This window comes from Panonychus citri, unplaced genomic scaffold, assembly GCF_014898815.1.
Source record: "Panonychus citri isolate SS breed McGregor unplaced genomic scaffold, ASM1489881v1 Contig00110, whole genome shotgun sequence".
In the NCBI taxonomy this organism is placed as follows: Eukaryota; Metazoa; Arthropoda; class Arachnida; order Trombidiformes; family Tetranychidae; genus Panonychus; species Panonychus citri.
The window spans coordinates 85,183-110,625 of NW_026515515.1; the positions used below are offsets into that span (position 1 = coordinate 85,183).

At 31.0% G+C, this 25,443-nt stretch overlaps 6 protein-coding genes across 11 annotated transcripts; 3 read left to right on the top strand and 3 right to left on the bottom strand.

Moving 5' to 3' along the window:
* The first annotated feature begins 22 nt into the window (after positions 1–22).
* Positions 23–1,158, top strand: LOC128389711 (mediator of RNA polymerase II transcription subunit 18-like). Its single transcript, XM_053349342.1, has 2 exons — positions 23–302; positions 480–1,158. The coding sequence occupies exons 1-2, from the start codon at positions 140–142 to the stop codon at positions 950–952; spliced, it is 636 nt and encodes a 211-aa protein (XP_053205317.1). The 5' UTR covers positions 23–139; the 3' UTR covers positions 953–1,158.
* Positions 1,159–1,887: 729 nt separating this feature from the next.
* Positions 1,888–4,140, top strand: LOC128389712 (uncharacterized). The gene is made up of 2 exons (XM_053349343.1): positions 1,888–2,144; positions 2,464–4,140. Exons 1-2 carry the CDS (start codon positions 2,105–2,107, stop codon positions 2,976–2,978), a joined length of 555 nt encoding a protein of 184 aa, XP_053205318.1. The 5' UTR covers positions 1,888–2,104; the 3' UTR covers positions 2,979–4,140.
* A 93-nt stretch (positions 4,141–4,233) lies between these two features.
* Positions 4,234–18,645, bottom strand: LOC128389702 (putative uncharacterized protein DDB_G0293878). 5 transcript variants are annotated; one of them, XM_053349333.1, is made up of 7 exons: positions 18,308–18,645; positions 16,286–16,737; positions 15,739–15,900; positions 10,281–12,145; positions 8,484–8,868; positions 5,806–7,615; positions 4,234–5,363 (listed from the first exon to the last, which is right to left on the bottom strand). In XM_053349333.1, exons 2-7 carry the CDS (start codon positions 16,485–16,487, stop codon positions 5,309–5,311), a joined length of 4,479 nt encoding a protein of 1,492 aa, XP_053205308.1. In that variant the 5' UTR covers positions 16,488–16,737; positions 18,308–18,645; the 3' UTR covers positions 4,234–5,308. The 5 variants fall into 5 exon arrangements, with proteins under 5 accessions (XP_053205308.1, XP_053205309.1, XP_053205306.1 ...); XM_053349334.1 differs by lacking the exon at positions 18,308–18,645 and adding an exon at positions 17,998–18,212; XM_053349331.1 differs by lacking the exon at positions 18,308–18,645 and adding an exon at positions 17,115–17,951 and having other exon boundaries at positions 4,234–4,960.
* Positions 18,646–18,955: 310 nt separating this feature from the next.
* Positions 18,956–19,360, bottom strand: LOC128389764 (histone H2B.v3-like). The gene has a single exon (XM_053349395.1). It carries the CDS (start codon positions 19,358–19,360, stop codon positions 18,956–18,958), a length of 405 nt encoding a protein of 134 aa, XP_053205370.1.
* A 137-nt stretch (positions 19,361–19,497) lies between these two features.
* LOC128389707 (phospholipase A2 group XV-like) lies at positions 19,498–22,452 on the bottom strand. The gene is made up of 3 exons (XM_053349338.1): positions 21,715–22,452; positions 20,587–20,961; positions 19,498–20,493 (listed from the first exon to the last, which is right to left on the bottom strand). Exons 1-3 carry the CDS (start codon positions 21,920–21,922, stop codon positions 19,745–19,747), a joined length of 1,332 nt encoding a protein of 443 aa, XP_053205313.1. The 5' UTR covers positions 21,923–22,452; the 3' UTR covers positions 19,498–19,744.
* A 641-nt stretch (positions 22,453–23,093) lies between these two features.
* Positions 23,094–25,265, top strand: LOC128389768 (uncharacterized). 2 transcript variants are annotated; one of them, XM_053349399.1, is made up of 7 exons: positions 23,094–23,320; positions 23,451–23,607; positions 23,682–23,762; positions 23,838–23,935; positions 24,007–24,292; positions 24,376–24,608; positions 24,739–25,265. In XM_053349399.1, exons 2-7 carry the CDS (start codon positions 23,514–23,516, stop codon positions 25,135–25,137), a joined length of 1,191 nt encoding a protein of 396 aa, XP_053205374.1. In that variant the 5' UTR covers positions 23,094–23,320; positions 23,451–23,513; the 3' UTR covers positions 25,138–25,265. The 2 variants fall into 2 exon arrangements, with proteins under 2 accessions (XP_053205374.1, XP_053205373.1); XM_053349398.1 differs by having other exon boundaries at positions 23,094–23,607.
* Positions 25,266–25,443: the final 178 nt, after the last annotated feature.

Sequence of the window (25,443 nt, forward strand, 5' to 3'; positions counted from 1 at the left end):
TTTGATTCTTGTTTGAGTTGTTTTTGTTTACTTTTTTGAGATTTGATTTTGTCTCGGTTTTTGTTTACTCAGCTTTGAGAATTATTTAAATCAACTGTCATCGTATTTAATTTGTGTCACTTGGTCATTTTCTCTGGTCATGTCTGCCAATCCTAAATTGATTCCTCAGCAAGAGTATATTCTACAAGGAAGTATCAATGATTCAGCACTTGAGATGCTTTTACATCGTCTTCAAGGGTTGTGTGATAATGCCGATAGTCCTGCTGAAACTTTTCTCGATCGTGAATATGTTTACTCAATTCGTAAGTGAATCAAAAAACATCCAGTTAATATCAACATTCAATAAACGAATAACCTGTCAATCAACTTTCAATAGAATAGAAAATTGATCTGTTGTTTACATGTTGTTTTTTTTTCTTTTCTTTTTTGAAATATTAATCTTACTTTTCTTTTTCTCTTTTATATAAATAAAACAAAAGGAAATCCAAATGGACAAGCAGTTCTATTGAGGGTTCGACAAGATCTTGAACGTAAAGATTATCCTTGGCATTTAAGGTATTTGGGTCAACCTGAAATCGGTGATAAAACAAGAGCAACGCTGGTCCGTTCTTGTATTGATGTAGCTTGTTCAAATAATGTTGGTCAGTTTTTACAAGAAATGGGCTTTAAGAAAGACTATGAATTTTACAGTAAAGGATATATGTTCAAAAAAGGTCGATTGAAGGTGATTGTGGCCAAAGTATTCCATTTATTGACCCCGGAAGCCAATCAATCTCAACAACCAGTTTTCTCTGAAAATAATCTAGAAACAGTTACACAATCACATTTGGTTGAAGTTAGTATTGTAGCTCCGTCAGGATCTGATCCTCTCGCCGATGAAATAAAACAATTTGCTGATCAACTTAAACCTCTCGTTGATTTGGTAAAAATTGATCCCCGAAGATTAGCCTAATAAACACGATAATCATAATCATCTCTCATTCTTCTCCTCCTCAACTAAATCAAGGAACACAAAATCTACTACCAACTGAATCTGCCCAATTTTCATTACCATTTGTATGAAAAAAGAAAGTAAAAAGAATATATTTTTTTTCTTCCATCAATATGAGAAAAAAAAAACAACGAATTGTGAATAAAAACAAAGGAAGAAAACTAAAAGTATCCTATGGTAATATCTTATTGTTACATAACTGATGTAACTGTCAATCAAAGTTCGTAAAGTTTATTACAAGTTACATCTTATTCACCGAGTCATTTACACATAGAAAATGATTGATTATCGAGCGATCACAATGATAATCATGGTTGTGATTCATTACTTTTTCCGTTATATTTATCTATCATATAATATATATTCTTTCACTTATGATGAGGTTAAATTGTCAACCTGATAGTCGAAGTAGAAACTTTATAATATTCTCTTGGTTCTTGATCATATTAATATTTGCACTTGATTTCACTATTTTCATCATCATCCATTAGTAAAAGTAGAATAATAATCAGAATAATACATCTCATGAATATCATCTTCTCATCTTCTTTCATTAATACCTTAGAACAGTAATTTTTTGTTCCAGGAAACTCAGCATCATGTGTATACAAGAAATTGAAGAGAAGAAGAATATCTCTCTCTCTCTCTCTCTCTCTCTCTCTCTTCTTCTTCCTCCTCTCTTCCTATTGAATGGATGAAGAAAACTCAGAGTGGAGCAAATCCTTTTTATCGATTTACATTCTCTCTCTCTCTCTCTCTACTAGTAACTCCATTCACTTTTTCTCTTTCTCTTCTTTGGTTACACAACATCTCATGAAGAAGATGATATTACAATCAACACACTGAATACTTCATTCAGTTGGCAATAGACATCATCCTGTCTTTACCACCACCTCCCTGTTCATCATCTTTATCTTCACCACCTACAACCACCTCCATTCCTTAATCAGTTGTGATTCCATTTTTACTATAATCCATTGAAAAGGAAGACGTAAAATAAAATCACTAAATCAAGGTGAACAAATTTACCTTTTTAATTAAAAACCTAAAGTGACAAACAAAAGAATCAGTGATTAAGGAGATTCGTGAATCAATTGGAGGTTAATCAAGGGAATGACCAAAATAAAAGTGGGAAATTTACTTCGCTATAAAAGTAAGTATCCATCGAACAATTAATTAAACATTTATCACCTTATCCTCTTCATCTAATCATCTAATCACCCATTCCCTTAATCCATCAATCTCGATATCAAATGATATTCGAATTCCCTACGGTTGGTCTATTGTTTACCTTTTTTTTTCTTCTTTCATCCCAAACTCTTGCTCTTCAATTCATTTGGAAATTAATTCAACACTCTAATTTAATGAATTTTCTGTCTCTTTCTACTCCCACACACTCATGAAAACTTGATGATATTATTTTTTCTCTTCTGTTTCAATTAATTTGGAATATAAATTGTTTATATTAACAGAGAGAATCTTCCGTTCGAATTGGAAAAAATCGCAAATAACACTCTACAAACATGGTACCTTTGTAATTCAATCGCCGTCATCATCAAGCCAAACACTAATCCGTTGTGAGAAAGAATCAACTTTAATCATATTTGGTCAACAGATCAAATCAGTTCCAAAAATTCCGGTATTGCCCTCAGGTTATGCTTTGGAACAACTTTTAGCCATTGGATTGATTGAGGAAAATTATACAACCGGAACAACGACAATTATATTCTATTGGTTTTTATCACCAACATTGGACGATCTAAGTGAATGGATTATGGCCTTTCATAATTCACTTCTTCGTGAACCAAGTGATCTTCAAGATCAAGATGATAACACCGACGATGACGATCTAGCTGTTGGTCTAATGATGGCTGGAGCCGCTTATTGGAATACGATGACTTGTGATACTTATGATACTCAATTAGACGTTGGTGGAGATTTTCAAGATTATTCATTTGCTCATGATTTGTCTTTATGTGCAATTTAATCACAATTAAATCCATCAATCCTTTAGCCTCTTTCTTACCTCCCTAATCCTTTTCCTCTTTCACCCACTCACCTGTACATACCAATTAGGTATTCTCATTAACCTGATCATCCATAATGATTACTTTAACTAACCAGCGATTCGGACAAGGAAACATTGTCCCTCCTGTCAACACATATAATTATTTCAATACTCTCCCTAATCATCCAATGATGATAATGGTCAAGTAATCGTCATCATCATCATCCTCATCATCTTCATCATCTTAATTATCCATCATCAACCATTTATATATCTTATTAATATCAATCAGGTTGGTTAATCCTTTTGCTTTCATTTTGTTTTCATATCTGAATGTGTGTTAATCCTCATATCAAACTGTTCACATTGTCAACAATTAATTGTCTTTAATTAGTTCACATTAGTAATTAATCACAATCTGTACACACAATTTAAACAGGATAATAATTGATTTGTTGTTTTGCAATAACTAAAAATTAGCTGATCAACAAAAAAAAGTTATAACCAAAGAAAATAATTCAATTAACTCAATTGACCTAATTAAATGATTTCTAGATTTAGGATTAGATTTAATTATAATTAGATTAGATTTAAATATGTAAAAATTACCATTGAAAATAAATCAGTGAGAGAGGAAGTTAATTAACTAATATAATTAATTAAAAAATACGTTGAAATTTATCTTACCTTGAATTAAGAGTAACCCAATAGGATAAGTTTTATTAACTATTTTATATCTTAATTAAGTTAATTGTAATCATCGTCATTCATTCATTGTAATATTTAATTTAATTTCAATCATCGTTGTTATTTAAAGCTTTTAAGGTAAGATAGATTAAATCAACGATTCCTCTGCTTACAATAACGATAATCAACCCTTTCTTAACAATTAACGATTAACAATCGTGTAACAATTAAGCTTTTGAGCTAAAAAATCAAAAAAAACTCCAAGGTAAATGTATTGATAATAATACAAACCTGACAATGATAATAACGTTTGATATCATATTCAGATTGGAAACAATTAGAAGCAAAAACAAAAGACTAATTGTTTCCCATGTAAACAAATTAATTAGTTGATTAACTTTTTCTCAATGTAATCAAAATGCTTGAAAAAAGAAAATTAAAACAATCGGATAAATTGTAAGAATTGTATTATTAATTCATTATTATAATGATGCTGATCGCGTATTAGTGTTAATTAGGAAAAGAACAAGAAATTTAATTGTTTCGATTGTAATTGTTTAACATTATTTAATGATAATCAACTTTATTCAATCAAAAAAGTTTTAGCCTTTCAGAGCAAAAACAATATATTGAAACATTGTTTTCTCAGTTAATCCAAAATAACAATATAGTGATCAGATTAATTAACTAAATTGAGGGTTTAGTTTGTTTGTTTTTCATTTGGAAATAAAAAGTTCAACAAAAAAGTTCAGTTTAAAAGGCAAAAACATAATCCAAGGTACAGAGATTCGAGATCACAATTGAGAAAAAAATTAAGTTTCAGGATTTTCAGGGAGATTTCTTGGATCATCCTGTGGATTTTAATTCCACTACTGACCATCAGTATCGTCTATTAATTGTCACATTAATTATCTCCAAAATGATCAATCAAATTGAAAAGTTGATTTGCTTTTTTCCCATTTGATTTGTTTTTTTAAAATAAAGGCCATTGTCTATTGTCTGAATTGGATTAATTTCCAATAATCTATTAGGTGTTTTAATCTTCCAGTTGATTTTCTTCATGATGATTCACGATATCGTCTCCATCTTAATCGTTTCCGTTTCCATAGAGTGAGAGTGAGAGTGAGAGATAAATAGATGAATTGAGAGAGAGAAAAAGAGAGATAGAGAAAGGATGTGAGTGAGAAGGACCTTTGGTGATAATGGTGATGATATTTTCCATCTTTAGAAGTGTCAATTAGAAATTGATACACTCAAGTCTTTGACTTCTTTTTCTTGGGATGGGAAAGAAAGTAAAGAAGAAGATAAAGATAAAGATAAAGATGATGAAAAGATAAAGATGAATGGGAAGAGAACTAAAATAAAGTTCGATAAAAATTCTTGATTCTTTTTTTTTTTCATGATGATTTCTCTTTTTTTCTCTTGATTAATTTATCATTTTTTCCTTTTCTGTTTATCAACATTCGTCAGTGTAAATACTAAATGTTAAATAGGTAAAAATTTAGTTCGTTAAAAGAGATGACCAGTGAAAGTGAATCAACATAAACAAACGAAATGGGAAAAGCGAAATTAAAACAAGAAAAAAATATTAATTGTTGACATTTTAATTGTTTTTCTCTCTCTCAATTGTCATCATCTTGAAAGTCTTGTGCAGACAAAGGTCGATATCTTCTTCGCCTATTGATGAACAAAGAGATGAGGAGGAGGAGGAGGAAATGGAGACGAGGAGGATGAGGGTGTAAAGGGATGATAATAGTAAATATATTAAAGAGAAATAATCAAGAAAAAAGAAAAAAGAAAAACTGTAATTAGTAAACACAGATAAAGATAAAATCATAATTATAACGGTAATAATGATGACTAAATAATAACAGGATGCGAGAGAGACAGAGAGACAGAGATGACGAAATAAGATAATCACAAAATCGATATAAGGGTCAAGCAGTAAAAGTGAAGGTCAATCAATAGAAAACTTATAAAAAACGGTTATTGGGAAAACAGATCAATGAAGTTAATTAATTATCTCAATGAAACAACAAATGGTCAGTTGATTAACTGATTAGTTGATTGACTCTTCTATCAATTTTTGTGAAGGACAAAATTTGAATAAATTAATTACCTTGCTGATGGAACGATGTAATCTGGAGGAGGACCAACAACCGGTGGAATTGGATTAACATTAGCATTTGGATTACTATTATCATCTTTGTTTAGATTATTATTATCATCACCATTGACCACTTCGGGTCGACGTCGTCGACGTCTATATGGGAACGAGGGCACTTCATTTAATGTGTTACGCTTATGATTATTATTATTACCACAGACTTCATTATTATCGGCATCACATGAATCAGCCTCATCTAAATCAACGGTGGATGAAGATGAAGGATTTTTAATCACATTTGATTGACTAGATTTGTTTTGTCCGTTTCCATCACCAGCAGCGATCAAGGTTCCATCAGCTGACCGAGAACCGCTAATTGCTTTTGAATCGATCATAGTTTCGAGCTTATATTCATTCCTATTTGAGGTTTCGACATTTTCTAAGGTTAAATTATCATCCAAAGAGAATCTTTTCTCCGTATATTCAACCAATTCTACAATTTCCACCTCTTCCTCTTCTTCGTCGTCGTCATCATCGTCATCATCATCATCATCATCATCGTCATCAGCATCTTCTTCTTCTTCAATGATGATAATCTCTTCTCTCTTTTTATCAACTTCTTTTATTTCTTTCGATTCTTTTTCATATTTGACTTGGACTTGTTCATCTTCTTCAGTTTCCTCTTCCTCTTCCTCGACTATTTCAATCTCTTCAACTTGTTCAACAATTAATTCAATTTCATCACTTTTATTGCCTTGGGGTTTGATAAGCTTTTCATTACTGGAATCCTTTGCTTGAGCATTATTGTTACCTGGTTCTAGGCCCAAAGCTGAAGCCAGGTTGTTGATAAAAATCATTTTGGGAAGCACTGATGATGATGAACCGGATGATGATGATACTGATGATTCCCTGGTGCGACCATCGATCGTAACACTGGACATCGCTAAGGGAGTTTTATTTGGAACTGAAGGAGATGATGAAAAAGGTTTTATCGTTGATGAAATCGTCACCAATTTAGGAGAATTGTGTGATAATGATGATGATGAAAATGGCGGTGGTGGAGTTAAAGGTATAGAATCTTCATCCAGGATAAGGTGAATGTTTGGAAGTGAAGTAGAGACAAAAGAAGTCAAATTTTGCGACGATCGATTTAACTGTGTATCACTTTTACCACCGCAAACGATGGCGATGTTACGAGTTATATCTACATTGTAAATAATTTCCTCTTGATTAAAACTATTGCAACTTAATTGTTGTCTAATTGGCGGACTAATAGTTGACCTTATTGTACAACCGATAATCGGACAAGACCAAGTTCGCGTTAGAAAGCTTAATCCTCCAGTGATATTTTCAATAGAAGATGAACCTTCCAATAATAACCCGTGGCCGGAAGAGATTCGTCCATGTGGATTTTTCTTCATCCCGATAAAATGTTCAGGATCAGAATAAGATCGTCGAGAGGCCGGTTTCAATCGGGATTCTCGACGACGTCTTATACTTTCCCGTTTATCGCGTTTATTTATTTTCATAGCATCAGTTGTCGGTGATATTTGTTGACGATTGGTCTCAATGGTTCCCTTGTTTTCTAGATATGGTGTACAAGGTGATCCTGGAGGAGTTGACTGGATACCCGATAGATGAAGAGGAGCATTTTCATGTTCATCATTGTTGACGGGTGAAAATGGACAAGGAGGGTTTTTAATAGCGGGTGGAGGGGAAATGTTTGGTGGAGATGGAGCAAGATTAAGTGAGACTTGTTGATGAGGTGGTGATGGAGGTGGAGGTGGTTGAGTATCAACTGATTCTTCAGCTTCTGGAGATTCTGGTGAAAAAAATGAAACAAAATGAATATAAATGAGTAAAGTTTTTTTTCCTCAATTTGATTACAAAATGATTAATTAGATTTTCTTGTTAAGCAATTAAATATAATCCATATACACATTCAAATTGTTGATTGACATGATAACTATTAATATTTCAATCATTGAGTTGTTGGCTCATGATTATTATTATGATTTCCTCAAGGTTGTTTAAAGGTTGTTCAATATAATAATAATATTTACATGAACTCCATGGAAGACTCAAAGTTTTCATGATTTAATTGAAACCAATAAACTGTTAACCTTGGATAGTTAATGTTTTTATTCAAATTCAACATGATAACAGTCAAACAATTAACTCAATTTTTCAATTGAATCAATTGTTTTTCATTTAAATTCAATTCTCGAGTGAGTTTGTATAGAGGTAAAAGTTTAATGTACAATCAAGTTAATCTTGTTCACAATCAATTTAATCAACTATTGACATTATCAATTGTTATAATACTTTTAACGATCATTAATTTAAACTGATGTATTGATTAATGACTTTTTCGTCTCTTATTATCTTCTTAATCTCTAATTGTTTGTCATTTTTTATTGTTGATTGGAAAGTAACTATTTTCAGATCTATGGTTCATTGGCAAGATTTATGGATAATCATCAAAAGTTTATCAAATGTCAAATTAACAAAATCAATTGTCAACTGAACAAGTTAATCCCACTCTCCAGGCCTTTAAAGTACATATCGGATTAATTGTTAACATTGTCAAGTAATTGAACTGTTTGAACAAACTAACAACCTATGATAGATTTTAATCAAGACAATCAACTAAATTTAGATTGTAAGGAGATGAAGTGATTGGGTCTTACCTTGCGATTTGGGCGATGATTCTGGACTATGTTTGGTTGGAGATAATATATTCTTATGAGAGGATTTGAGATGTTCAATTATCAGATCATTTTTTGATTGATTGTAATTTGAATTGGTGATGATTGGTTCCAATGGTGATCGATTAGTCTCTTTATTTGGTTGATTCAATAATTGGGTTGATGATGTTGGTGATATTGTATTAATAGGAGTGGATGATATTAACTGGAGGGATGAAGAGGTTGTAAGAGGAGGTAGAGAGGAGTTTGGGATGAGTGGAGGTGGAGGAGGTGATGATGAGTGTTGATGTTGATATCGTGATGGAAAAGTGGCCATGATGGGTGGTGAAGGTGAGGGAGGAATAACTGGTGAACAAGCAGCCACATTCTGAGGTAAGAAAAGAAAAAGAGAAATGATTAATTAGTAAGAGACAATGAAACAATTAACATTTCATTGAGTAATTTGTCTCATTAAGTATTCAAATTGTTACTACGATTTCATTGAAATTATTACTACTATTAGAAAAGGCGAGACTTGATAAAGAAAATGTTGATTGATGAAAAAAGTTTCGCTGTCAAAAGTTATAACAATTATACCAGAATGATAGAAAGTTAGACTTTGACAATCAACGTATCAAAAAGTCCAATTAAAAGTATTTATAATCAAATCAATCTTACGATAGAAAATTAACAAATTGTGTTACCAACAACAATTAACTTATATCCATGGGTATGATCAGAATACCCTGTAAGTTTTAAATTGTGTCATTTTAAACCTTTCACCAGTTTGAGATTGAAATGTTGACATTTGCAATTATTTATCACCAAGAATCATAATTATCCTTAAAGTTTTAGAATGATTTAGTTTGAATAGAGAAGCTAAATCAATTGTCGATGATATAATCAATTCCAATGATATAATTGATTTATCAAGATGATAAATTATCAAAACAAATATTATATCATGAGAATGTTATTCCATGTAAAAAGTTAATCAGCTAAAAACTCATGCCAATTACTTAGTAACCTAAATATTACTTGAAATTAATGATGAGGAAGAGAGGGAGAGAGGGAGAGAAAAAATAGTTCGACAGAAAAAAAGTTCTAATCGATAAAATTTGTTTAAGGTTCGATTTCTATCATTGAATCTTGGTGACAAGTTACGAAGGTGATTCCAATTGAAATGAATTGATTGACAATTTACTGGATCATATCAAAAGAAGAAAAATTCAAATGCTAATCAGCTAATGAATTGATTACGATTAATTAACTGATTTACATAACAAGTGAAATAATTATTCAACTAATTGAGAAAGTAAAATGTTATTCTAAATCATGAATAGAGAATCAAATTGAATATATTAAAGGAAACAATTTCTTCATTGTTAGAAATGGAAACAAATTATTATTCCGTTGAGAAAATGTTCATATTTAATATTAAGAATACGAAATGAAAGAGAGAGAGAATCAAATTATTAATACTATTGGATGATTACGTTGAGAACAACAATCAAAAGATGAAGTAAATACCAAAAAACATCATCAACATTCAAGTGAATTTACTGATCATGATTTCAATAGTTTTATCCATTTTCTCATGTAAATATATTGATCAGAGTTGAGATAAAAATAAAAATAATATTGAAACCAAAGTGAATCCATAAATATGTTATTTGTTTGTTATGATTGTTCATCATCATGATGATAATATTATCGGATGAGGATAAAAAAATGAAGTAGTAAATAGTATTGATGATCAAATGAATGGGAAGGGATGTAAAATTTTCTGTAAAATGTTACCTGAGGTGAAGATGAATTTCCCATGAGTTTAGCTGAAGTCGATTCAGGGTGATTGAGTGATCTATCATTGAGTGAATTTCTCATCAATTGTATATTAGCTTCTTCATCATCAACTCCACCATCGCCTCCTTCACTTTCTTCATCGAAAGACATTCCCCACCGGGAGGCTAAAGTAACACCGCCTAATTGTTTAGCACCATTTGTGTTTCCTTGAGCAGCTCCAGGTTGACCTGATAATCCAATCGCACTTATATCATCGGCAACAGCAAATTGGGTCACACTAATGTCAAATAATGTTTGCCGTCGACTATTATCCGCAGCAGCGGCGGAGGCGGCAGCGGCAGCGGCTGCAGTAGCTGATTGTTGTTGACTAGAAGCCGATTGTTGTTTACTTGATTGAACTCTATTTGAGTTACTTCGTCGGACAACAGCCTGTGGTTTTGCTTGACCACTTCCACTATTATTATTACCAGCATGAGCGATACCATGTGATGAATGAGTAACCGCTGTAGTCGATTTAGATTTAAGTACTTTAGATTGAATATTTTCCTGACTTTCCATTGAATTATAATTAATATTGGCACCATTTGAATTGGATGGCTTGTTTGGTAACGGTAAATTTGTTGGTATTGACGATGGTTGACCACAATCGTGGACATTTAAAGGTTCAACTCCAATACCCGAATATGCAACACCATGTTTACCACTTCGATCAGCATTCGAATTAAAATTAACTCTATTATCATTAGTAACATTGACATTGGAATTGATGTTGACATTATTTCCAGTGGCGATTTGATTATTAGAATCCTTGTTTTGAGTATTCTCACTGAAATAACCGGTAACTGAATTGGTTGCGATTACTTTTCCATGGCCAGTTGATGAGATCTGTTGTTGTTGTTGTTGTTGTAACTGTTGTGTGTACTGGTTAGTTGATTGTTGTGGATTTTGCTGTTGTAATTGTTGGGAAGCAGTTAGAGCTGTGATTGGTGAGCCAGTGACCGGAGTGACCAGAAGAGTTTGAGCTGTTTTCATCTCTTTTTCTTGAATTTCCCAATCATAGGGATCTGATTCTTTGATACCTCGACGTTTCATACACTTTTCAAATATTGAAGCCAGAAAATCATAATCTGGTGAATCGAAATAAGTTAATCCCTGAATATGTTCAAGGAACAGTTTAAAATCAGGAGGAAGATGCTTAAGTAATAATCGATGATCGTAGCGCTCTTTCATTTGTCCAACTTGCTCTTTATCTTTTATCTTTCTCCAAGGTAGAAAACCATTTACAAATTCAACAATCATATACAATAGTGACCATAGGTCATCATGTCGACCCATTTCTCGGTTTTTATGAGCATTCATTGAAGCATATCGAACTGTCCCCCTGAATCCAGCCGCAGCTCGAGGTGGACGAACCTCAAACTTAGTTGGCTCATTTGGTTTGTTACTAGTAGAGTTTGGATTAGTTTTACCACCAAGGGTAAGATTAGGCTCCAATACAAGAGTTTGATTATTATTAGTATTAACAGAATTAGCTGAGGAAGAGGCAATAATGTACTGACGAGCCAAACCAAAATCGAGCATATAAACAGTTCGAATGGTGTGATTATTTCTTCCAATGGCAAAATTTGAAGGTTTAATATCTCGATGTAAAAAGCCCACTTTGTGAATCGCTTCGATTGACCTTAATATCTGTAAACCAAGACGTAAAGTTGTTGACAAGCTAAACGATGCTGAAGATGTTCCAGCTCGAGCTGAACAGGATCGCCTTAGTTCAGCTAAATTTTTCCCCTGAAGTTGCATAACAACGTAATTAAAGCGATCATTTCGTCCACATCCAATGAATCGACAAACATGTTCTTTCCCTGAGAATAGAAAAAGAAAATTATCAATAATCATTATGATAAATCTCAAGAAAATTTCAGTCGCACCAATTGAATTTAAGGAATAAGAACTGAAATGATTAATATAATTGCGATGAAATTAATTCTCTTGAATGAATTAAGGTGTTAATATACAAAGAGAAACGAAAATAGATTTTCATTGAATCATTTAAATGACGATAACATGATGATCGAAAGGTATCTCGAGATGATTGACTGTTAATGGAAAAGGATTCTGATTGTGAAGACAATTAACCCAATTGAATAAAATCTATCATGATAATAAGACCTACACCCAATATGATATTATCTATGATTCAATTCATAATAAAATTAACAATTGATCTGATTTCTGATTATTGGATGAATTTGTCTTGATGATTTAACCCAAGAATCAGTCGATAACTACAGTTACTGACAATTAAACTATTAAAAGGGTAATTTAGCTCTATGATTAACCAAATCACCATGAGAAAATAATAACATTCAACTAATATTATGTTTCCATGTTAAAATTGAGCTGAAAAATTAATGATCAACGTTAATTAACAATTACAATAGTCTCTTCTTAGACAAACAAGGTAGACAATTAGTTAAATCATTTCCTATCAGATCTTGTCAACCTTTAATTACTATATTATCCACTTTTATCAATCGATGATTAAAATAATTACAGTCTATTTGTAATGTATTAATACATTGCCACCTCATTTACATGAATCAAGGTTAATTGTGAAAAGTTTATTGTTAGTTTGGGTTAATGATAATCAACCATGAATAACAATTTAAGGATGAAAAATTAAACCAATTCAGTTAGAATGATTAAAATTAAATAAATGAAACTTTAATTATTAGCTGAACTCATCATTTAATTTACTAATTAACTAATAGCAAATATTATATAAAGAAAGTTAAATTGTTGAAAACATTGTAACACTATTATGATTACATGAATATAATTAATTGTGAAAGAAAAGCAATTGAAACCTTGCCATATACACAACAATTAACATAATCAGTGATCATAATGTTAATGATATAAATGGATATTTTCAGTAGTCAAGCAATTAAAAAACAAGATGATTCGGTTAATTGCTCAAGTAATTAATACAAAAAGTGGGTAAAAGTATAAACATTTAATATTTAACTGATAGAAATGCAATTCTTTAAATTGTCCTTGGCATTAGATTATCAAAATAAATTAAATTCAGTGGATCGTTTTAAAATGAATCAATCAATTATCGTTATGTAATCATGTAAATCATGATTCAGTCAAGATAAAGCAAATGCTAATCCAAGATCAATATATATAAGCATCGGAATATATTTTCACCGATTAACAGTTTTAGCCAATAAACTTATTATCCAAACTGAAGATTGAAATGATTACGATGAGAAAAAAACTCACTAATAACTATCGACAATCAGCTAGAACTTCAATTCATCAGATCACATGATAGTTTTTTCTTGAGAAGTTGAAATTCAGACATTAATCTACTTGACACCTTCTCTTCATCATCATCAACCCACCGGGTAGAAAAGTCCGATAGACTGTAGTTGATGTTATTCTTGATAATTTGCCAGAAATGTTGGTGAACTCAGAGGATAAAACTCTCGCTTCAAGTTTAGAGGAGGTTCAACTTTCTAGGAAGTGGAAAAGTTTCAGTAAAAATAATAACCCATAGGAAGAAAAGTTTTCATGATATATTATCGTTTTCAGATATTTTCAAGTAAATCTCATTCAAATGAACAGTTTTTTTAAGCATCAACAACACCATAGAGAAGACGATAATTTGAGCGTTTCCTGGTTATCTAAATTTCAAAGGAAAATGAAAACAAACAACAAACATGATGATGACGATGACGATGATTATATCTAACTAATTGTATATTGTTAGTAATCATGTTGAAAAGCGAGTGATGATGATTAAGGAAACGAGTGGATTAAGATGATATTTGTTAATAACACCACTGGCAAGCACCCAAATTAATCTCATTGGATATGAGGATAAAGTAACAAGATCAATTAGTTGAATTAAAAAGTAATTGAGTTGATTAGATAAATAGAAATTAAAAAGAAGAGAAAAGAAAAATTAAATTAATTAACTGATTGTTTTGTTAATGGAATATCTTAATGTTAAAATACTTAAATAATAATAAAATGATTGACGAAAAATGTTCATTTATATTATTCATGTAATCATCGTCAAGGTGGTAACTTTATTTCCTAGTGAATTTAGTTCATTGTTCAGTATTCTTCATTCAGTTCTCATGGAACAGAATAGAGAGAAAGAGAAGAGAGAAAGAGAGAAAATGTCTCAAGGTCGAATTTTGATATTCGACGAAAATGAATAAGTCACTGGGAGTAAAAGGGATCAATTGAGAATGATAATGGAAAGAATCAGAGAGAGAGAGAGAGAGTTTAAGGAGGACAGGAAGAGAGATTCATATACTCAATGGATGAAAAGATTATCGATCGCGATGAAAAAAATTGAACGAAAACTAGAGTAACGAATGCGAACGAAAAAGTTAAAATTGTGATTTAGAATTTAAACTTAATTATGATGATAATAGTGATCAAGTTTATTAATTCATGAGAATGATGATTATGATTAAATTAACGTCACAATTGATGATTATTATTAAGCAACAAGATAAAACTTTGTAACACGATTAACATCAACTCGGTTTATTTAATCAATATTTGATATTAAGACAAGTTAAATGTATCAATGATCAAAAGGTTTGGTCAAATGTTTTAGGTTATTGGATTAATATTGAGGTTAATCAAGAGAAACTAAAATAGCACAATTAGATTAAGGTAATTGGTACAATTAGTGATATTAAATTGGATTCTCATGAAAATATGATAACCTTGTTTTTGTTTCTTCTTAAATTGTTAACAAGATGGAAAAGGATTAGCTGACTTATTAAGATGAATTTCATGAAAAAGGGATAATCTTACTGAGACTATTCATTCAAGACTAAACTTTGATTTCCATGAACTTAGTCAACATTTTATGTCCATGTTAATGATAAACTGCATCAAATTGATAAAGATAAACATGGATCATGGAGAAAAGGTTGATAACAATCAAGGAATTAGCAATTTACAGGCAACAACAACAACAACAACAGAGGTTCTTTCTGATGATTAATAAAAAGATGTCATGATAATGAAGCATAGACAGAGTGATGAGTATGGTGAGAGTGTAAAGAAAACCCTCAAGACTTTTGGAAACAAATAAACATGATTATGAGTTGGAATCAAGGTTTACCTTGAGTTACGTGTTCAGTTGGGGAATCGTAGCATTTGCATTTCGAGAAAAACAAAAAATTTCTTAGTTACTGTACTTCTATGATTTGCACGAAGCACGAACAAAATAGTTCTTAAACTAAATTAATCTAATCAACGAGGAAAATTCAAGTTAATCACTGGAAAACCACGGGATGAGCAGAGAGAGAGAGAGAGAGAGAAAGGTAGATGAGGATGAGGATGAAAATGATGTTATAAGAGATGGTGGATGTGAGTTAATTGTTGACTGATTAGGCGAAGAATTAAATTTAATCGTTACCTTGTAATTTCTTGAGAACAGCGACTTCCATTTTCAATACTTGCTTCTGTTGTTGAGCTGATTCCAATTTCATCGCTACGTGTTCTCGGGTCACTAAATCGATGGCTTCATAGATTTCACCAAAACCTCCGCCGCCGATTCTTTTAACGACTCTCCATCTCTCTGATGAATAATACATGGAAATACAAGGCATCAGGATAAAAAAGGAAAAAGAACAATAAAAAAAATGAATAAACAACAATCAAGAATACTAAATTATGATTGATATTGCTTAGAACGATAATTGAAAATAAAACTTGTGAAATTATCTCACTCTCCAAATCAATTGAATTTCATAATAATACATTTAAAAATTAATTAGTTAATTGGTAATTTTTTGCGATGGAATGAGGAAAACTTAAAATAAGAACAGTTAATTAAAATGGAAATAATAATAATAATTCAGTTAATTACTCAATTATCATGAGTTAATCTGTTCGCAATTGAAATTTGATATCCAAAGAGGAAGGATTAAGATTTATCATCGGATTAAATTGTTAATTCACACCTTTAACTACATGTCCGGGTTGAAGTAAATCCTCTTGAACTGGATTAGCCGCTGAATTGTTATTGTTATTGGTCAATCCAACTACTGGTGGTTGTTGTTGTTGACTGGTGGTTGTGACGACTTTGGTGATTAAATTGTTTGAGTTAATTGCGTTGTTAATATTTTGCTGATTCTCAACATTATTATTAAGATTACTCGCCATCACCGGTAAATCTGATTGCCTTTGTTGATTAGATCGAAGTAAATTATGATGATGATTAGGATTAACAGGTAAACATAAATCTGGTAATTGTTTAATCTCAATTAGAGTTGACTTTTTGTAACTTGAGGTTTCATTATTTTTAATTGTTGACTGATTGAATTTCACTTTATTGGTTAACTTTAATCGATCACTGGTTGTTGTGGTTGTTGTTGTTTTCCTGTGAATATCCTGAGTGGAGTTGAATTTGTTTCTATTAGAAAAGTATAATAATAATAATAAAGAATCGGATTAAGATAAGATTCACTTGTAGATTAGAAGTTAATTAGTTTTAAAGAAAAAAAAATTATAATTAGATTCACATAAATAGAAGCTCAATTAATCTAATTAACAATACATTATCTAGAAAATTAACTCAACACAATTACAATCCAAATAAAATAATCCACTTAATTATTATCCAAATGACCAAAGATAATCAAGTAAAAAATACTAGTTGGAGATTAAACAATTAAGATTCTGATAGAAATCAGTGAGATACTTTGCAACAATTAACAATACATATAATGATGGTTAATGATTAAAAGTGATGGGAATTAACACAATTAATCCAACTGAAATTGTTATTACCTGATAATCATTTTTGATGGTTAGAAAAATGGATGTTGATTGTTAACAATATTATAACAAAATTAAAAGATTAATCGTGATTATCGTCGATGTGATTATTTGCTAATAGTGATAATCAGTTACAGAATTAAGAAATTACTAAGACTCAACCTACAAACAGTTTTCCTCATGCTCTCTAATTAACTTTTCCACCATTAACCAATGCTGACATCTCTTCGTTATTCAGTCAATTAAAATTAATCATAATCAACGATAATTAATGTATTTGATTATTCAAATTGACAGATTATGACAACCGGAACTAACCAAATTCACCAGGTAAACAAAATAACCTTTAATCATCGTAATCAATAGTAAATGATGGAAATGGTAATTGATTCAAATTGAATTATTATTAAGACAACAATCAATCAAATGGGTAAACATATCAGATCATGTTGTACACTTTTTATTTTTCACAATCACCATGAAAATGGTTTCAATTAAGAGGCTAATTGTTTGTGATTAAATTGTCACCTTAGGAACATGTTAAATGAACCAGAGACTTGAAGTCAATGGGAAATTAACATGAGCCAATTGGAAGGTTAAAAGAAAGATATTGATAGTGTTGTGGTTAATTTGGATCATTTTTAGACAATTTGGCTAATTAGAAGAAAATAATTTTAATTGTGAAGACCATTACACATGGAGAATCAGCTAATTAAGATTATTTTTTTCTTCAATTTCGATTATGATTTAAAAAAGATGAACATTTAAACTGAACCATTAAGGACTATGAGCGAGAAAAGTGAAGCTTCAAAGAAAGAGAAGGAAAAAAATTCAATAGAAAATGGAATCAACTCTCAAGGAGACGGAATAGAATTTAAATTGTAGATTAATTTACACTCTCTTAATCGAGGATAATTAATAAATATCACCAACTGAATAGAAGAGTATCTTTGATTAACAGTAATTTCCAACAATCAAATGTAACGGTAAACACATAGATGATGTTGATGATTTGTACTTTAAGATGTAAACATAAACCAGAAAATCACATATTCGCAATGGTAACATTGTAATTGGAAATGAAAGAAACAATTTAACCAGAAATTAAGGTAAAGGATTTGGGATATGGATTAGCACGAGGGTAGTGATTAAGGTTGTGGAGATTAAAAAGATTAGCAAAAATTGAAGGGAAAAAAAACACTTACGATGAGATTAAACAATTGAATATATAATCAATTTGATGGCGATTCTGGTGATAGATTAACAGAAATTGGTTATTGGATAATAATAATACTGATTATGTGATACATATTAAATTGTGATTGGTGTTGATGGTAAAATGTGATGATTATGATGGTGAAGGATAATTAGAATGGTGATTATTTTAATTGTTACCAATAAACCGGGTGATTGGTTAGGAACATTATCTCATCTCTGATCTGAAATGATCAAGGGTAAAGGTTAACCCAGAGACACGAATATAAAGACAATGTTTTTTTCTTCATTTTTTTCTAGGTAAGAATTGGAAATATACTAGGAGAGACCTTGGAATGATGAGAAAAAATGGTGATGATAATAGAAAGAGAGAGAAAGAGAATTAGAAAGACAAATGAGAGAGTCGAAAATTCTCTTTCTTAGAGTAACAGATGATCGATAAAACGGTTATATTTTGTTCTCATAGAAGTCGCGCGAAAGAATTTTTGTTCATTTTCGAATTTAGTTTTTCTCTTCTCTCTTTTTATTATGATGTTTATTTAGTTTCTTTCAATTGTTGTTGTTGTTTTCTTTGTTTCGAATACAATTTCGATTTGACCTTAAAAGGGTCGAAGAAGATATTATCGATCGAAAGAGTTTCACATTGTATTGGATCGTTTTGATCGATGTCCAGATTTCTTGCTCTTCCGTTTGGACTTTCCTTTTCCTGCTCCACCTTTACCTGAAGTAAATCGAGCCAAGGCTTCAGCAGCTTGTTCGTGAACTTCCTTGTTTAGATCACCTCGAATCAACAGGTTGGTTGCCGCTTTAATCTCTCGAACTTGAATAGTGTGTTTGTGAGTTTGTTCAACCAAATCACTCGCTTCTCGAGCGATTTTATGAAGAAGATCACAAACCATTCCATTGACACAAAGCATCGCCTTTCGATTGATCGAAGCTTTTTCATCGATCGATTTCAACATTCGGTAAAGGTAAACGACGAAACCACTTCGGTCATTTCGTTTTCGTCGATGAGTAGTTGTTGAAGCTTCTTCATTGGACATTTTGATTGTTTTTTTTTTGTTCGAAAACAAATTAATCCAAACGGAAGACACAAAATTTAAAACTTTGAACACTGAAAAACTTAATCAAGTTAACACGATCAATACAAACGATTGAATGAATCAATTAGAAGAAAAAATTAAAATAATTAACAAAGGATTTAATTGTTCAATTGTAACAATGGTTAAAAAAGGTTGGACAACAAAGGTAAATGTTTACATAAAAATAGTGTTTACTAAAAATTGATTACTAAATTAACTTAATTGTTAGGTGACTAAATTTGACAAATTTTGAGATATTGTTGCGGTTGATCTGTAATTGTATTGTTAACCAATAATGAGAGTGGTGATTTTTATATATATTTAGGAACAGGTCGTTGATTATTGTTAATTAGCTTCTCTGTTTACAACTGATCTTATGTATTGAATGACCAATGGATCTGAAAGGATGGACATATGATCAATTTTGTTGAACTGTTTATAAAATACTCGCTGTTTTTGTTGACCTTCCCAGCGAAGGCAACCCTTTAGGCTTTTTTCATTCACGGTTCCGTCTCCGTTTCCGAATGTAATTTTTGGCTGATGATCGGGAAATTTAACATTTCGATAGTCAAGAAACTCCATGGTGTCAATACCAGTTCCATGGAGACAATGAACTTCAACACCAGGAGGGGTTAAATCGTAAATTAAATTGTGAACATCTTTCCACATCTCAAATCCAATTGGATTGTTGATTAGATTGAAAAATTGCTCATAATTGGATGTAGTTACATTCATTTCACTTGTTGTCATGATAACTTCATCTGGGGACCAGAATTTATCGGAAGGCATGAGAAAAGCTAAACTGGGAAAAGTTTGCTCATCTTTACGAACTTTGAGAGCGGGGATCACGATTACCCCTAAATTGTCACCTGAGGTAAATGCTTTTAAAGCCTTAATTGCCCCACCCCAAGCACCGGCCAAACTGATTAGACTTCCAATATGAAGATCTTTCCAATCTTGACTTTGATTGTTGAGAAAGTACAAAGTAACTGGACATCCCATCGAATGACAGATTAGAACCAACCTCTGACCAGTTTTCTTGTAAGTTGATTCGATCATATCTTTAAAATTCTTGTAGTATTCATCCATCTCATCTGAATGAGATTCAAACAATTAGATGATTAATTTAATCATAATAATAACCAGAATAGAATCAACCTGATTAATTAGATGAATATTATACTTACTTGGAGCTTTTCTGAAATCATATGGAGCACCAAGAATATTTGATCCCCGGGAATATCCCATTTCCACCATGACTTTGGCCAACTGGTTGAAATAACCGGAAACTGACACTTGACTCGGATCAACATATTCAACCGTTGTGGTATTACCGAAACCAGGGACTCGAGTTACAACACCCGGTGGGTTTGAGGTCTTACGAGTTACATTGTCGTAAACTAGCCTCATATTGTCAACCCAACAATCAACCACGAAAGGAACCAAATCAGCAAGATTTAACCAGAGATTAAAATAATCTGAACTCTTTTTCTGGCAAAAATAATGAACCACCTCAGGTTTATCAATCTTTGCATCCAATTGACTTCCTCCATCACCAGGAACTTTAGAATAAATCAAATTGTGTTGATTAATCAATCATTCAATTGTATTGTAGTTCTAATAATAACATTGATTGAGTTTACAAATCAATGGATACACTTTACGATACTTGGATAGCCTTAGTAATCAATTTATTGTCATTATCTTGCTTGACTTTCATAATATTCTAGGTGATGTACTTTAGATTCAATTAGCATCCTAACAATTTAGTATTCTTCAAATTTTAATCACAATCTGGCTCTCAATTAGTAATAATTGTTATTAGTTGTCTATTTTAATCAGACATCATCATGTAAACGATTCTAAAATCATGTATGACAACAATTAATCAATCGGATGATTGTTTTAATCACCATGAGGTAATTGTTTAGCAAATTTATTGATCAGCAATAAAAAAATCTGATAATTTTATAAGTATTTGTGAACAATAAATGATTTAAAACAATAATTGTTTCAATGTAATCAGTTAATCATCAGATTTACTATTCCAAAAGTTCAATGTAATCTAAGGATTATTCCTAAGTGATTGTGATCAATTGTTTTCATTCATCATGGTGAATCTATTTAAGTCACTTTCTGGTACTTAATTGGTACGAAAATTGTTCAAAAATCAGACTGAATCCCTATCACGATTTGTATACAATTATTTGAGTTAAATAATAAATACAAAATCTACAAACAATTTTTATAATGAGAAGAGGTTTTCGAAAACAATTAAGGTATAATTCAGTTATCATTTACTTTGGTAGACTTACTCAAAACTATGGGTCTAAGATCAGCTGATGGTACGAGGTCATAGTGTAGTCCAGGTCCACGTGAAGGCCAAAGCCCATTCAGACCAACCGTATTTACTGGTCCACCTAATCTTCTGGTTTCTGGTGATTTACACCAACAATTGACGATTAAATTAATAATAACGACACAAAACAATGATGATTGTGATCTAATTGTACACCACATCATGAGGAACTATGGTTATCAAGGATAAGGAAAAAGAGACAATAATAATAACAAGAAGATGGAGAAAAGCAAAGAGAAAAACAAATTCCCTCCTTCAGAGAGTTTCCTTTGTGTATGATGTCCAGTGAACTAAAAGGTGTTGGTCAAGAGTAGAGAGAGAGAATAGATTGTCACAATTAGAAGGTTAATATAAAGTGATTAAGCTCTTTTATATTGGAAAAATTAAATAACTGATTGATTAAGTAATAGAATCTGACAATTAGTTTAAAATAGAAAGAAAAAAATATCGAAAGGTAAATAATCAGAACGAAACCTAAAATGAACTACAGAGAATCAGATAAAGATTTTTGTTTCTCTCTCTCTCTCTAAATTGTTGGTGTCTAATTGGATTAAATTAAATTATGATGGTTATGATGATGTATTCACAAGGAGAAATTAATTTAAAGTTAAACAGGAAAAAAGCAATTAAACAGAGACAAAGAATCAAGAGAGAGATGAAGAGAGAGAGATAAACTAAAGTGAGAATTCAATTCATATGGACTAATGGACGCGCCTTTTTCCATTGTTTCAACATATCCTTTTCTTAATTGCAACTAAACTGTTTCTCTACTCGTGTTAATTGTTTGCCATTTAATTGACCAAATTATCTTTAGATTCAATCCTTTTAATCAAATTGTAAATACTTATTTCCATTATCTAGACTTGTTATTAGCTGTTCATCATTGTCTGTCTTTGACTTTGATTATTATTAACTGATTGTATTTATAGTTAATCTTGATGAACTTTGTTAAATCAATTTTAAGATTAAGGGTTAATGAATTTACTTGATTATAGTAATAATTGTTCAAATAAATTGTTGATTGTTGATGACGTACAAACAAAAACTGTTGGCTCTCTGAACCTTTTAATTGAAATTGAAAAGTTTCTCAATTTTCATAGAAATTAACACTTAGATTAATATATTGATTAATTAGATTGAAGATAGACAATTTTTATAGATTCCTACTCATTAATTAACTAAATTTTGTCAACAATTTAAATGATTACTTTCTGGTTAACCAGAATCAAGAACCCATTTTTAGCGCCATCTATTAGTATAATTAGAAACTTGAGACAATTTAATTTGTTGTACAATTTAAATCAATTAACTTGACAGTTGTTTTTGTTAATTTTTCATCTTAATTGTAGAAAAAAAGAAACAATTAGAAAGACAAGATGTTTATTATGGTTAAATCTTTTAATTGTAAACTCTGTAACTGATTAGCTAATAAGTATTTCAATTATATACAATTGTTGATACAATCAATGTACTATCCAATAGTAAATTCATTTTGAAAACACCGTTAATCATGTTAATTGTTATGCTTAATTTGATGATTACTATTATTAGATTACTACTTGGTAAGGATCCAAAATTAAATTCTGGTTAAAAATATCCAGAAACCAGAAAACAACAGTAAATTCAACAACATTCAATAACGTGAACATTTTTCTGGTTTGTTGTTTATAATTAATGATTAAATGTTAACAGTTAAATTAATTGTGACTCGTGACAATTTGATTGGTGTTCTATTGGAAATTACGATCGATCAACATGATGATAACAATTGATGATCTTCCGGTTGAAGTGCTGCATCTTATTTTCATGAAACTACCTTGGGTTGAAGACTTTATCAGTGTCTCGAAAGGTTAATTGTCCAAGATGATTAGCAACAATTAAATTAAATCATTCTATTAATAATTTTATCTTATTTGATGACAGTTTGCTTGCTATGGGAAGATGTCGCTAACCAACGCATGGCCTGGGTCAAGTATCTAATCGGAGTCTACGATTACAGTGGAGGTAAAGTATTAGTTGATTGTTCAAAATTTTGATCATTAATTAATCTAATTAATTGATTTTCAATCATTCCAACAGAACCACAAAGTGTTTCTAATGATATTTTATATTATCGCCAAGGAGTAATGGCTTCTTATGCTCTCAAGTATCTGGTTCCTTATTTGCCCAATCTGAAGGTACGAATCTTTGAGACGATTTAATTGTTTTGTTGTTTTCCAAGTTAAATTTAATTTGATTTGATATTTAGATTCTAGAAGTTATCGATCCATACAAAATGGACCCTGAAACTCTTGGTACAATAGCAAAGGACAATTCAAACATAATCGGGATTCGTTATGATAGACGGATACCTGGACAGATTGACGATTGTCTTGGAGGAATCGAAATGATATCAACTAATTGTATCGCCGAGGCAATGGCTCCACTTTGTTCAAATTTGAAACAATTGTACATTCGATATTCAAATGAACGGACTTTGGCCATTGTATCACAACACGAGAAACTTGAGCGACTTCATATCCATGATTTTGTGGGTAAATTGATGATCGATTACATTTAAAACAGTAAAATTGTCTAACCAATTTGGTTAATTAGTAATCGTTGTCTTACAATTTAGGTGAAAATTTCCTTCAACATGCAGTTCAACCCTTTTATAATCTAATCATCTTGGAACTTGGATTCAAGCGACTCGATTATAAAAGTATCTGCGATCTGGATCGAGTTATAAGAATGTGCTGTAAATTGGAAAGTCTTTATTTAAGATTTGAAGATTTAGATCGATTTGAACTGGACGATGAAATGGACAATACGAGTAACCTTAATCTGAGAAATGTTGTCCTTCAATACACGGTAATTAACGCTAATTAAGTTGATCTAATTCGTCTGATGACAATGTTTCAATCGCAACTTTGACTAGTCTTTAGTTGTTATGATTAACTAAATTGATGGAAACTCTTTTAATCGTACCTTTGATTTCTAGGATAATCATTGGCCTGAAGACGCTGTTTTCCCGTTAATCTATCGTTTCGTTAATTGTGAACAATTAGCTATTCGTGACAATATGGGCTTACATGATAATAATGTTATCGATTTAATTTCCGAGTTACCAAATCTTGAATTACTCGATGTCAGGGGATGTCTTCATATTACTCAACAATCAGTTGATTCGGTTAAAAGATTATCTCGTTTCTTTAATCGTGAGATTAAATTTCTCTGGGGTGAACATGTTTACGAGAAATTAGACCAATATCGTGATTTAAGAGTCGCAATTGGATTTAATTTTAATTACAATCTATTTAATAGACGATTTGAACAATTACCACACTTTTTAGATAGAAATCAATCTAATATTAGATTATCACCAGAACTATCAGATTAATCACTAATCCAATTCATCCAATCTTTAAATCATTTTATTAATGATCAAAATTTCATTTCTTTTACCAATCAATAAATTGTCATCTTTTACTATTTAAATTGATTGTTTCTATCAACAATTTATCGATTGATTATTTTTTTCATAACAAAAAAATTCAAGACATTGAATTGAATCAGTAAAAGTTAATTGTATAATTAGAGTCTCATTGAGATTAAATTTATTGTTAATCAATGAGCCATGAATTAAGGCTTTCTGATCAATTGTTTATCCGAGTTAATTTTGTTTTCATCCAATGGACAATTAATT

Bases quoted from the DNA above. Each gene is read 5' to 3' on its own strand.
- LOC128389707 (XM_053349338.1), bottom strand. From the start codon at position 21,922: ATGATGTGGTGTACAATTAGATCACAATCATCATTGTTTTGTGTCGTT. The intron at 20,962-21,714 runs GTAAGTCTACCA...TTTATTCTAAAG, and splicing joins TCTTAGACCCATAGTTTTGA to TTCCTGGTGATGGAGGAAGT. The intron at 20,494-20,586 runs GTAAGTATAATA...AATCTCATTCAG, and splicing joins TGATTTCAGAAAAGCTCCAA to ATGAGATGGATGAATACTAC.
- LOC128389768 (XM_053349398.1), top strand. From the start codon at position 23,514: ATGATGATAACAATTGATGATCTTCCGGTTGAAGTGCTGCATCTTATT. The intron at 23,763-23,837 runs GTAAAGTATTAG...TCATTCCAACAG, and splicing joins AGTCTACGATTACAGTGGAG to AACCACAAAGTGTTTCTAAT. The intron at 24,609-24,738 runs GTAATTAACGCT...TTTGATTTCTAG, and splicing joins ATGTTGTCCTTCAATACACG to GATAATCATTGGCCTGAAGA.
- LOC128389764 (XM_053349395.1), bottom strand. From the start codon at position 19,360: ATGTCCAATGAAGAAGCTTCAACAACTACTCATCGACGAAAACGAAAT.
- LOC128389702 (XM_053349330.1), bottom strand. The intron at 12,146-15,738 runs GTAACGATTAAA...TTCTATTCTCAG, and splicing joins TGTTCTCAAGAAATTACAAG to GGAAAGAACATGTTTGTCGA. The intron at 7,616-8,483 runs GTAAGACCCAAT...TTTTTTCACCAG, and splicing joins ATCATCGCCCAAATCGCAAG to AATCTCCAGAAGCTGAAGAA.
- LOC128389711 (XM_053349342.1), top strand. From the start codon at position 140: ATGTCTGCCAATCCTAAATTGATTCCTCAGCAAGAGTATATTCTACAA. The intron at 303-479 runs GTAAGTGAATCA...ATAAAACAAAAG, and splicing joins TGAATATGTTTACTCAATTC to GAAATCCAAATGGACAAGCA.
- LOC128389712 (XM_053349343.1), top strand. From the start codon at position 2,105: ATGACCAAAATAAAAGTGGGAAATTTACTTCGCTATAAAA. The intron at 2,145-2,463 runs GTAAGTATCCAT...TTATATTAACAG, and splicing joins AAATTTACTTCGCTATAAAA to AGAGAATCTTCCGTTCGAAT.